Source organism: Sinohyriopsis cumingii, chromosome 6, assembly GCF_028554795.1.
Source record: "Sinohyriopsis cumingii isolate HCF-2022 chromosome 6, ASM2855479v2, whole genome shotgun sequence".
NCBI classification, from domain to species: Eukaryota; Metazoa; Mollusca; class Bivalvia; order Unionida; family Unionidae; genus Sinohyriopsis; species Sinohyriopsis cumingii.
In genome coordinates this window covers 97,119,559-97,132,606 of record NC_142966.1, presented here as the reverse complement: position 1 = coordinate 97,132,606, position 13,048 = coordinate 97,119,559, and the positions used below count along the sequence as shown (strand labels likewise).

Sequence of the window (13,048 nt, the reverse complement as noted above, 5' to 3'; positions counted from 1 at the left end):
TAAATCAGAATTGGATCAAAGTCCAGGAAAAGTTTAGAGCCTTGGGCCATCCAGACTGGATGCCAGAGGAGAAAAAGAAGAAGAAAGGAATAATGGAAAAAGTGAGGACTTGGTGGAAGAAGTTACGGAGTTAGAAGAAGAAGAAGAAGAAGAAACCCAAAGGCCCTTTTCAGGGCCACCCATATTTCTCGAAAAGAGAATGACTTTCAATTGCCTACCCCTTTTTTAAATTTAAAAAAATTTTTATTTTTTAAAAAAAAAAAAAAAAATCCCATGTTCAATTCCCCCTTGTCGCTAGATAGACCCACACTTTATTTCCCCCATGTTCAATTTCCCTTGTCGCTAGAGTGGCCCACGATTTTTTTTCTCCATGTTAAATTCCCTTGTCGCTATATTTGCCCACGATTTTTCTCCATGTTAAATTTCCATTGTCGCTATATTTGCCCAGGGGTGTTTTTAATGCTAATTCCCATTGTCGCTCTAGTGCCCCCATTCACTACTTGTAATTTCTATGCAAGAACTAAATAATTTTTATCGATTTTATTCCGCTTTCTATCCAGCCATCCCACGAACTTCACCCTAATCGCCGTTTCTAGCCTCCTACTTTCTTTCTAAAGGCGCTTAGGCCCTCAGTTCTGCCTGCTGGAGCACGTTCATCACCCAAAACAAGACTCGTTGCCACTTTTTTATCTACTAAAAGAAATTGACTTTCAGTAGTGGTTCTCTTGTTTATATTTTTTTATTTCCACCTATTCAAAGTGTTGCAATGAAAGGAAAACTGGTACACCTTCAATAATAATAATAATAATCATAATTAAACAGAAGTGCTTAAAACTGGAATGTGTCTCTAATTGAATCACTTGAAAAGCATCAATAAAATGCAACAATGTCAACATATCTTTTTGGAATGTTTCATTATATCTATTTGCTCAATAATTAAGGCTCCACTTACCATGATTTACATGAGCAGCTGAACATGGAAGCCATCTGATATCAAAAGATATCCCATTGAGTTTTAAGAAATGGCTGATCAAGTGTTTTTAATTTTGTTGCACAAGCTTCATCATTAGATGAAAAGTTTCATATTGATCCATAAAGTTACACTTGTGAGAGTACAGTACTGCTATCATTCACTTTTATCTAAAACTATCAGACCTACTTTAAACATGGTTTGCCAAAACCCGGGTTTCCTATATTGCAGAGTTTTGGTCCAATTTGAGAAAGAATATGTATGACACAAGCCCTACAAATACAAAATTGCAGACAAATAAGATCTGGAGAGTGTCTCTTTTGTTCTTTCTAAACATTGGATTTATTTTGTTAATAAACGAAACCACAAATTCTCAGTAATCTTTTTAGTGTTCAACAACGGAAAGTATACATATTAGTTTAAATAATTTTCAGGACCAAATCTGGATTCACCAGTTCTAGAATTATATGCAAATATTCTAAATACTAGTGGATCTAGTTGAGAGAGAGAGAGAGAGAGAGAGAGAGAGAGAGAGAGAATATGATTGTTCAGCAGCAGACTGTATGGATTCATCTTTGATTAGGAATTATAGCAACATATTATATTCTCTTCTGTAAAATAGAATGAAATAATCTAGAAAAATTGCCCTGAAATATTAAATCCCTTGTGTGTGTGTGTGTGAAAGCATTTTATACTTTTAATTACATATATATGGATTGTTAAATTATCCATTTTATCATAGTTACTTATAGATAAAGGTCATATAAATAAGTGTGGTTTATAAATGAATGTGTCTTACTTGCAAATAATTTGTGTAAATGATTTACCTATCTGATCTAAATGGATATTTATATTCCTATTATAGAATGAACTGAAAGATTTGTCTTTTAATGTTACCACAAAAAGGAAGTAGTTTGAGGTGTAAAAAGATAATAAGAAAGAAATGAATAACTATAGAATAATCAACACAAAAATTAAACATAAGTACTAATGAGCTTTTTACTGACAAATAATAAAACAATAAAGACATATTAAAAAATAAACATGACAGGCAAGACCTACAAACATAAGTAGCATAATATAAATCACAAAACACGACAGATTACAAAGCACATACCACAAAATGCAAGCAATGCATTTTAAAAGAGGCCATATTTAATGGTAAATTTAGTGTCAATGCATCTAAAACAAAGCATAAGTTACAATGTGCAGCATGTTTAGATGTTAATTAAGCAATGAAAATAAAGTAAAAAAAAATGTAATATCCGGCTAAGTAAATAAAAATAATGCACATCAGTATTAGAAACACACTAAAATTAAAAAAGGCCTAAAAACAGAAGAAAAAAAGGAAATTAACAGTAAGGCACTTGATGGTACATAGGACAAAACAATAAGACAAATGTTCACATAGATAACAGCTGCCGCCATCATGGATGCAGAGTTAGAGGAAGGGTGGTGGTCAAAACTGGTAGATATTAAATTTATTTTTTTACCATTCTAGGATAAAATTGAGGATTTAAAATAACTGAAATTTGATACTCTAAAAATGATTTGGAAGGTCAGTCCACAAAATGGCAGCGGCATATCAACCAGACTTTTTGCCAATTGCTGAAGTTCTAATTTTTGGGAGATCTAAAATATTTGAATATTTAAAGCTGTATGTATTATGTTCAAAACACATACAGCAGGTCATTCAAACTTGGAGTTGTAATCCCATTCCGAATCTGACTGGTCTCTAGAGCCATTGACTTAAGTCTAGACATTTTCAGGGTTTATATTATGCATTACATAAGAGTTAATTGTATATACAAATCTCGAAGCATGTTCTTATTTCAAGTTTTATAATGTTCTTATCTCTGCAGAAGTGCCAGGCTAATTGACAAAGTTGAAACTGAAATGGATGAAAGAATGTAAAAATTGTCAGTTTTCAAGTCTTGTTAAATTTTGACCAAATCATTTTAAGACAAGTACACAGAGTTGTCTTGAAACTTTCTTATAAAGAATTTTACATGATTATTGAATTGCAGTTTGTAGCCAATATAAGTTCATAGCAGTTTGACAATTTCTTTACAGTTTAGAATGGCTTAAGTTAAACACAGATTTCATACCAAAATTACAGTTTACATGATTTTATTCGATCTCTGTTGAACCTATTATTGTGTACATTGTATGAAATTTCATTTTGAGTTATTTTCCTATGTAAACTACGTGTTAAACCAACAGCTTCAGGTTCTGACTCTGACATCATCATTTGGATATGATATGCTTTCAATAAATACATATATTATTTATTAATTTATCCAACAATAACTATCCTAAGCCTAATTGTCTCAAGAATCTTTTCTCAGGAATGATGTTTTAATACACCTTAAGGCTGTGATAATGAATCATTTACACATCAAGCTATCTCTCACCTAATCAGGCAAGATTACCATGGCTACACAAAAGTTATGGTAAAATTTGTTTATGTGCAATGGAATTCATTGGATAAACAGCACTAAACTGTATGCAAAATGGACTTCATTGGATAAACAGCACTAGACTGTACATTTGTTTATGAACAACAGACTTCATTGGAGAAAAAGAAGTAGACTGTACCTTTGTACAACAAGTAAATATTACATATAGCACTTTTCTGTTTGCTAATTAGTTACTCAAAAATTCTTAAAATCTCTGTGCACAAAAAGTGGAAAAAGAAGAGGCCTGATGATCAAGAGATGATGAAACCGATAGAAAAGGATGACGACTATAATGATGATAAAGAGGGAGATAAAGAAGATGTTGTTTACAGATCAATCAACATATTCATCAAAGAGAATTTCAGCTAGAGATGTTGGAAAGTTTCACACCATGACCTTGCATCTGTGGTCCAATTTGGTTCATATTTTCCACTTTAGTCTTGCTGTATTCTATAGATGCTTTTCAGAATTTCTACATTTGTAATTCTTAATATGCATTTTCACTCATTTTATCTGAGATTGTCAGGAAAACTTGTCATGGTATCTTCCACTACAAGATAAAATAGCCCAAACTAATTAACTTAACTACCTTCTTGTTCATTAATAATGAAAATGTTTATGAAAAATCTATTAGGTTTGGATGACGCTTCTTAGTTAAATTCTAGGTAAGTTTCTTAATGTTAAACATACTGTTTGGCTTTCATAATAGTAATTGACAAATACATGTACATACCATACATGTACTCAACTCGTGCTTTTGTCTGTCTGTAATCCTGTACAAAGCACAATTTACAGCCAGTATCACAATGTACTGTCTCAAATTATCCAGGTCTTCAATAATTGCAGGATAGTGCATATGTTGTACTGTCAGTGATAAGTAATTAGCATGCAGATCTCTTTACTGAAATTTTACTCAAAGTTGACATGTTCTGAAAGTGAGACCTTCAACTGTGATAAGAATTATATCATATCTACATTGATATCCACCTGTCCCTCAAAAACTCGCGCACAACAGGGTCCACAAACAGAAACTGCATTATAAGCAAGGGCACGAGTTATCGTGCGACCTCAGAAAAAGTATGGTGTACTAAAAACGTCATTTGGCAAACAAAATGTAACCAATTATATGACTTCTTATTAAAATCTGATAATTTCAAAATGTTAATTAAAGTTTCCAGGTCATATCTACCATTCTCGACCACAAAATGAGCGATATATTAACATTTCAGTTACCAGTTTTGATCGCGATTTTGTTCAAGCTCAAAAAATAGGGATCAATATTTTGTGGTATTTTCTGGTTTTAAAAAAAATGGGATCCACGCATGACCCTGCGTGATAAGCAGGTTTGTGAGTTATCAGGGTGTGAGTTATCGAGGGAGTAGTGTACATACAGATAAACAGTTAATTTTACACTTTAAATGTTGCATTAATGATGTGTCTTTAATTTGTAATGCTATTAATTTAGTATTTTTTGTTTTCATCTGTTCATATTATTATATAGGCTTTTGTCAAAAGAACAAGTTATAATTTCAATATTATACACAACACACAATATTGTACACAGCATATTTATAAGTTAGTACATGTTATATACATTTTCTGAGAAAAAGGATGTTATGATTGACCATGAATCTGTTTATATTTGTGGGTATCAATTATTTTTGTTTTATAAAAAATGTCATATCACTGGTGCTAAATTCAAGGAGTTGGAAAGCAAGCCGTTACTTCCAAAGAAGAAACAGTGTTTGGTTGACATTTAAAATTGTGGTGTAGCAGCCAACAAACTGAGGAAAGTTTATACAGCCACAACAAAAATATGAATTCCCAGTATGAAGAACTTTGCAATTCCTGGCATCCTGGCATCCATCTTTAGTAAAGGATCAAAATATAGAGCTGATAGAGCTCTGACATGTTAAAAAAAATGTACATCAGCAATAGGCCTAATAATATGAAAATAATGAATGGCTTGCTTACCAAAAACCTGTGCTGGATCAGGAGAAAGGGTTGGAGTCCAATTGTTACGCCCAAGGATTCTAAATCCTTTCTGACTGCTCCACAATCATCAATTTTAAACGATCAGGAATTATATAGTACATAAATTATATATCAAGAACATGCAAAAAGACAATTCTAAACATGGAAAAACTATGTATTCACACAACACATGAAATTATTATGCACATGTATAGCTGATATGATAAAAAGTGCAATGCTTTCAAACCATCAAGGCTAGAATAAATGTTGGTATGTTTATTTCAGAGTTGTAGACCATAGTACCTTAATTACAAAAAAAGCTACATGTATACATACTTATCACATGTGTCATAGACTGATAAAGACAAGACTCCCTCATAGGGACTGATGCTTAAATGGCAAATAGAATTTCAAGGAATCAAAGATTAAGTATCTTTTCTGTCTTTTTATAGCTGAGCACTGAAGCCATCTCTGACAGTTTTGAGAAAAGTGAACAAAAATAATTTGGTAGCAAAAGTATTTTCTTACAATCCTGAAGTAAATTTGTTAATACCTTTGACCTTGAACCTGACTCATGGAAAATGGTATTCCCATAGGGCATTTTTTTCACTTGTTGCAAACAAGATCTTGGAAAGAATTTTGTATAAATAAACATTACAGTAGATTAGAATAGTTATAAGAAACTTGTATTAATGGGTGAATGCATGACAATAGACAGAAGTCAGACAAAAGATAAGAGACAACCACCTATCAAAAAATCTTTTCTGATATGTGACTACAGTAGAGCTAGCAAGGAAATTTCCAGTCATGTAAGTTATCTCCTATAGTCCCAAGAAAGCTTTTCCATAATTTATGTCATATTTCTCAGGTACTCTTGGAGGTATGCAAGTTGTTCTTCATTTATTTGAGCATCTCCCTGACCTTGACCTCCAAATAAATTGGCAAAGTTAGCCATATGATTTTGTTCTTGACCTTGATATAGTTGGCCCAAATTTTCCATTGGATTTCCACCCTGCCCTTGAAATAGCTGGCCCAAATTTTCCATTGGATTTCCACCCTGACCTTGAAATTGCTGGCCAAAATTTTCCATTGGATTTCCACCTTGACCTTGAAATAGCTGGTTCAAATATTCCAATGGATTTCCACCCTGACCTCCAAATAATTGTGCAAGATTCGCCATAGGATTTTCCTCTTGACCCTGCATTAGCTGGCTGAAATCAGCAAAAGGGTTTCCATTCTGTTCGCCTCCCTGGTAGAGCTGAGCAAAAGGGTACTGGTTACCCCCTCCCATGAATTGCTGTGCTATTAGCTCTGGATTTACCTGCCCACCAAACATGTTTTGCATGTTATTTTCTGGTCCTCCCTGTTGAGGCTGCAATACAAAAACAATTATAATCCTTTTCATTGCAAAAAAGAAAAAACATTGACAATTTTTCATTAAAAATATAAATACTTGAAAAGTGGAATGACCGTCAAGCTGGAATAAATTTAAAGGCTGTTTTTTCAAAGTCATCTGGTTCCTTTTTGGGCTTGAGTTTATTCTGGTTTCCTGAGTATGAAGACATTGGAAGTGCATTCTCCTATATAAATAGGACTCCAGTCTTCTGGATGCTAACCTCCAATGGTCCCAATTTACAGCTGAACAACCTTCTGTTCTGAGTCACCAACATCTGCCACTTAACAATGCATCTTTCACATCAGATACTGTAATATTTTGAGTCCTCACTATCTACCACATGGCAATACCTCTTTCACTGATACTGTAATATTTAGAGTCCCCACTATTTGCAACTTGACAATACCTCTTTTACTGATACTATAATATGTTGAGTCCCCACTATCCACCACTTGGCAAAGTCTCTTTTACTCATACTGTAATATTTTGAGTCCCCACTATCTACCACTTTGCAATGTCTCTTTTATTGATACTGTAATATTCGGAGTCCCCATTATCTACCACTCAGTTATAACTCTTCAGTGGTATTGTAAATTCAGATGATAGACACTTATGTAAATTAAAAAGGTGTACATTATAAACCAAGTACAGGTGAGCCTTTCAATTGTTGTATGGCAAAATTCGCATACACACGCTGAAACTACATACAAGCTATAGTAAGCAAACCTCACATTTTAACACATATTTCAACTTCATCGTATAACATATCAATACATGAAAATATTACCAGTATTCCTCATTTAATAACTAAGACTAACCTGAAATATTTTAGATAAAAAATACTGGCAACTCTAAATGTATTGTATAGAGGTTGGATTTGTTGCTGTCAATAGGAAAATATTGAAACATAATTCACTAACTTTAAAATTAGTTTTTATGCTGCTTAAAGTTGCACACCATCACAGCAACAACAAAATTAAAAACTGAGATGACGGCATGACATGATGTTGTGGCCTTTTAAATGAATGGTGGAGAAACTATTTTGAACAAAGGTATGCTAGAGTCAAGAAAAAGGGAACATATTTAAGACAGAAGACATTAGGTACGCCAGAATCAAGAAAAAATGGATGATGTTAGAGGAAAACTTAAACATCAGGTAGATTATTTAGCATATAAATGAAGTGGGGGTGATTCCCATTGCAGTGCTAAGTATTGTTATATACTCTTTTAAAGGAGGTGCAGAGTTTGCCAAAGCAATGTCATACACTCATATTATGATGTCAACAAACTGTTTACCAGGTCACTGTGTCACAAGGGGCCCCGAGTGGCCGAGTGGTCTAAAGCGCTCTTCGTTATGGATCACTGCCATCTCACCTCTGTCTGCGGTGGTTTGAGTCTAAGATTCAGCCAATGTGGGCATGTGAGAAAGCTTGCCAGTAGCTTCTTGTGGGTCGGTGGTTCTTTCCGGGGTTTTCCTGGGTTCTTCCTCCACTATTAATACTGGCCGCCATGCATAGCCTATCATATGCTGAAAAATGGCGTTAAACCCCACAACAACAACAACAACACTGTGTCACATGAAACTGCCCAAAGCAAACCCATAGCTATCATGAGGAGTGACAAAGCACAGTGTACACATCACGATTTGTGCCTGACCTAAAATCTGGTCTATGTATAAATGTATCATATACCCAATGAAAAAGCAATCCCCTGAGCACAGTGTATGTTTACTGAGTAGGTATTGTGAATCTCATTACTGAAACTCCTACTTCACTGAGTGTAAATAATATAGTAGCTGTGGTTTGATCATAACTCGAAGTTTCCTGATATTTTAACCAAGCCATACTAATTTATCTGGATGGATTTTGGTAAAGAGACTAATTTTACATCATGAGGCATGACAAAAACCTTGTTGATAATATAAGTTAAAAATCAGTCAGGGGAAAGACTGGTTTTAAGAACTACATTTTACAGTATGGTGTATCAACAAGATGAAGTATCAACATAGCACCAGTCAATCTGACATAGCCTGGCTCTGAAATCAAAGGCAACATTTGCACTCATTTCTTTTTTAACTGGAAAGAAATGGTATGAGAGCAATGAACAGGTAGTTAACAGATGCATAACTGATTTCATTTCCTTGAAAAAAACAGCACCAAACATAACAATGTTTTTCCAACAATTTATGTATAAATATAAGACACACATTTTTTTCAAGATGATTGATTGTGGTCCTCTGAAGTAGAAAAATATATGCAAAGAATCTTCAATGAATGTGTCACACATTTTTTTAAATTTCATAATTTGCAATAAATTGTCACAGCAAAATTTACAAATAACTATACAGTTTCCTAATACATGTATTCACTGCCATGTATATTGTACAGGTGGCAAACATTTTAAAGGAAAATTTCATCTGAATATTTTGTCTTGTAATTACTGCTGATACTTTGAAATTTCAATAAAAAATATAAGTTCCATAAATGTTCTACACCAGAAAAACGTAGCGATTGTAAGAAAACAAATTATTTTTGTAAAACATTATTAGTGCATATGTTATGGCAAAATTGTATATGCCTCTGTAATGAGCAAGACATAACAAAAATATTGTAAACATATTACAATCAAGCATACATTATGCAACCACCTACTGAAAGAGAGAAAAAGAAGTCTTCTAAGATAGATGGTTGTGTACTTAAAGTTCATTTCAACAAAATCTAGGTTTAAGAGATCAACAAATAGTGACCATCTAAGACAAGTGGTTGCTTATTACAGGTTCTCTTCTACCAAGAGAACTATAAGTACATGTAGTGACCTCTAATAGGTTTTTGTTTAACAAAATTGACCATTGTGGCAATTTTGAAAGAACCTATATTAACTAAATAAGACCATTAAACATTCTGTAAACTAGCTTACATTTTGCTGACATAGGATTCAGATATATCACAGATGAGCTGACATTTTGCTGATTTTGTTGGCTGACATGGGGTTCAAATATATCACAAATGCACTAAATAGTTTGCTGATTTTGTTGGCTGACATAGGGTTCAAATATATCACAAATGCATTTACATTTTGCTGATTTTGTTGGCTGACATAGGGTTCAAATATATCACAGATGCACTAAATAGTTTGCTGATTTTGTTGGCTGACATAGGGTTCAAATATATCACAAATGCACTTACATTTTGCTGATTTTGTTGGCTAACATAGGGTTCAAATATATCACAGATGCTCTAAATAGTTTGCTGATTTTGTTGGCTGACATAGGTTTCAAATATATCACAAATGCACTTACATTTTGCTGATTTTGTTGGCTAACATAGGGTTCAAATATATCACAGATGCGCTTCAGTACTTCTTTAACTTTAATGTTGTCCTTGTGATCAGCAATCCTAGCAGGATCTTCCTCTATTTCATGAAAAATTCGCTGCACATCTTCATCCTAAAAATCAGGAAAAAAAAACAATAATACTTTATTTGTTCTCTAAGTGATGGCACATCAAATTATCAGTACAGTCTGTTAAGTTTTTCCCACTTTCTGTTCATCTCATTACCATACAGTAAAATAGTTACAAGCTTAATAGGACTGAATATATAATGACTCTATGGTAAATGACCAAGTGAAATTGTATGCTAATTGGGTCTTATACAGCCGAGCATGTTTGAGAGCCTAATCATTCTGACAACAAAATATGGAATATGGTCCCTGAAGAAGGATAGTTTCTCACCATAGTTAATTTCTCAGATTACTAGGCTGTTACATATATATTCTGTACTAAAAAACTGGTGCACTCGCAGATCAAGGTCTAAGTTGTTTGTTCTAATGATTACTTCTTTAAAATCTTCAAATAATGGCAAGCTATAAAGCTATACTTCTTCTTTTGGACAGAATAGGGAGAAGAGAGAACAAAACAAGGAGAAGTGGGTACAAAGCCAGCAATGCAATATATATATATATATATATATATATATATATATATATATATATATATATATATATATATATATATATATATATATATATATATAATGAACTGTGTGCTTTGGATTTTGTTATTTTAATTGTGTACTCTGCTGTAGGTGTAAAACAATTAATAAGCCATGTTTTAAAATCTGATCAGCTACTACACATGCCTGTAAAAGTTTGCTTTGTCAGCCAATTACATCAGCTGAAATACATTTTGCCAGAGAATAAAACTTTGTAACTACTCTGAATGTTTGAGGGAACATCTCAAAATTATAAATTACTGTCACTCAGTGTACATATAACAAAATCACAGGGTGAAGTTGTTTTCACTTTCTTTATAGAAGAATGCAAAGTTGACATTTTTCAGTGACTTAGTTGCCCACTTCATTTGGTAGCATCACCCTTAATTGTCACAGGATAAATATGGTCATTTTTCTATGAAAGTTGTCAAAATACTTCAGCAATTTTATATTTTACCTCAGAAGACTTTCAAAACGAAAATTGTGAAACCAATTTTACAAAACAAAATAAATAAGATTCTCAATATATATTATCTACATAGATGAATTGTCAAAATTAAGTTTTTATCTTGATTTGTTTTCTTTACCAATCCCCAGAAGACTGCACTTACAGCAAACTTCTCCTGTAAGACTGGATCATTGAGGAAATCTTCCAGTGTTGGCTTCCCATCATCGTTACCAATAATCTCCTCAATGCCAGCATCAATGCGTCGCTGCATGCGTTCCTCGTCAGTTAGCCCACTGGCCTCCTCATTTTGCCTTTGTTGCTGCTCACCTGGACAAAGTTACCACATATCAGATACTTTTACGATGTAAATTATTTAGAGAGTGTGGAATAGTTGCCACATGGAAACAGTTGCAACACAATTGTCATTTATTCGTAATTATATCCAGTAATTTCTTTGGGAGAAAATAATAAATTGTAAATAATCAGTTCTGAAATACTTTGAAAACTGAGCTGACAGAGTATATCAACAGTTAGTCAGATAAATCAACCCCACAAATCTGTGTTGATACTGATGGACGATCACGAGTGAAGAGCTCATTTATTGGCCTAATCAACGGTGAGTCTGCTAATTACAGTTTAAAAGTATGCGTAACGTTGAGACCTTCTTCTGAAGTCCATCCTGAAACAATTCTTTGTCAGATAACACAAAATATTATAGTAATACTTTATAGGGGGTGGTGGGAATGTGTGTTTCATATCCCTCTACTTCCAACTGACATCGAATGATAAGGCTAAAACCAACAGGAAAGATTCCAAACTGTAATCAAATTCACTGCCCAACTTCAGTTCAAATATACCTTTCTAATTTCAACTCTTAAGCCAAGTTTAAAAGAAAGAAAAAGAAAGCTGATTAACAGAAGATAATTATATCCATACCTGGTACAGACATTGTGGAAAATTTCATTAAATAATGACGTAACGCAAAAAATGTTCTTTTTCTTCCAACATGGTGTCTGTGTCGAAGATGAAAGTTACTGACTGGAAATTTAATGTTACTAAAAATAACAGCCAGTCTGGTATGTACGTAAATTTTAGTCTACAATGAAACACCAACCAAATCAACAGATGATTCCGGAATTGCAATCTCACATCGCCATTTGAAGAAAGTAGATTAATGGTCTTTAGAAGAAATCAATTTTTATTCATAAAATCAGTTTTGTTTTAACAGCCATTTCTGTATTTAATGAATAAATTAAACATAACTATATTTCTGATATACGCACAGCATTTTTTTTTAAAATTGTACCGTATTTGATCAAAATCACAGTGTTCGCTTTTCATTCATGATTTCTGTGTTTGTCTACCTATCTCTTTAAACCATCTAGAAAACTTGACATCGGGGTGGTGGTGCTTGGGAAGTTCTTTGCACTCTGATACCTTGGTAAACAAAAAAAAAATCAATCAATAAAATACCAGCCCCTCCCTAAAACAAAACTTATCAGCAGATAACTGTTTAAAATACCTACACAACCCTCTCCCTCCCCACCCATCCCCAGGCAAATATAATAAAAATAAAGAATATGAGTCAATCATGCAAAGCTCATTTCCTGATCCGGATAATAACTTTAGAGGGATGTAATTTAAACTTGTATCAGGTCCTATGAATACGTGGACGATACTATGCTGAATGACTTCATAAAAGATTTACTGCACAATATGTGCTTTTGCTGGCGGGTTATACCTTTTTCTTGTTTGTTTCCTTTTTTGCTTGTATACTAATATATTGATGCAGGTAAAGGAGTACAGGGTTG

The 13,048-nt window shown here is 33.4% G+C and overlaps 1 protein-coding gene across 1 annotated transcript; it reads right to left on the bottom strand.

The window, feature by feature from the left end:
* Nucleotides 1–1,951: 1,951 nt before the first annotated feature.
* On the bottom strand, nucleotides 1,952–12,279 carry LOC149797502 (uncharacterized). Its single transcript, XM_089962315.1, has 4 exons — nucleotides 12,174–12,279; nucleotides 11,401–11,564; nucleotides 10,098–10,244; nucleotides 1,952–6,775 (listed from the first exon to the last, which is right to left on the bottom strand). Exons 1-4 carry the CDS (start codon nucleotides 12,199–12,201, stop codon nucleotides 6,254–6,256), a joined length of 861 nt encoding a protein of 286 aa, XP_089818441.1. The 5' UTR covers nucleotides 12,202–12,279; the 3' UTR covers nucleotides 1,952–6,253.
* Between the last annotated feature and the right edge of the window lie 769 nt (nucleotides 12,280–13,048).

What these genes read in the sequence shown, in the direction of transcription:
- LOC149797502 (XM_089962315.1), bottom strand. Translation starts at nt 12,201, where the DNA reads ATGAAATTTTCCACAATGTCTGTACCAG. An exon ending in TTCCACAATGTCTGTACCAG is followed by an intron (nt 11,565 to 12,173) that starts GTATGGATATAA and finishes AACTTTGTCCAG; the next exon opens with GTGAGCAGCAACAAAGGCAA. An exon ending in TCTTACAGGAGAAGTTTGCT is followed by an intron (nt 10,245 to 11,400) that starts GTAAGTGCAGTC and finishes CCTGATTTTTAG; the next exon opens with GATGAAGATGTGCAGCGAAT.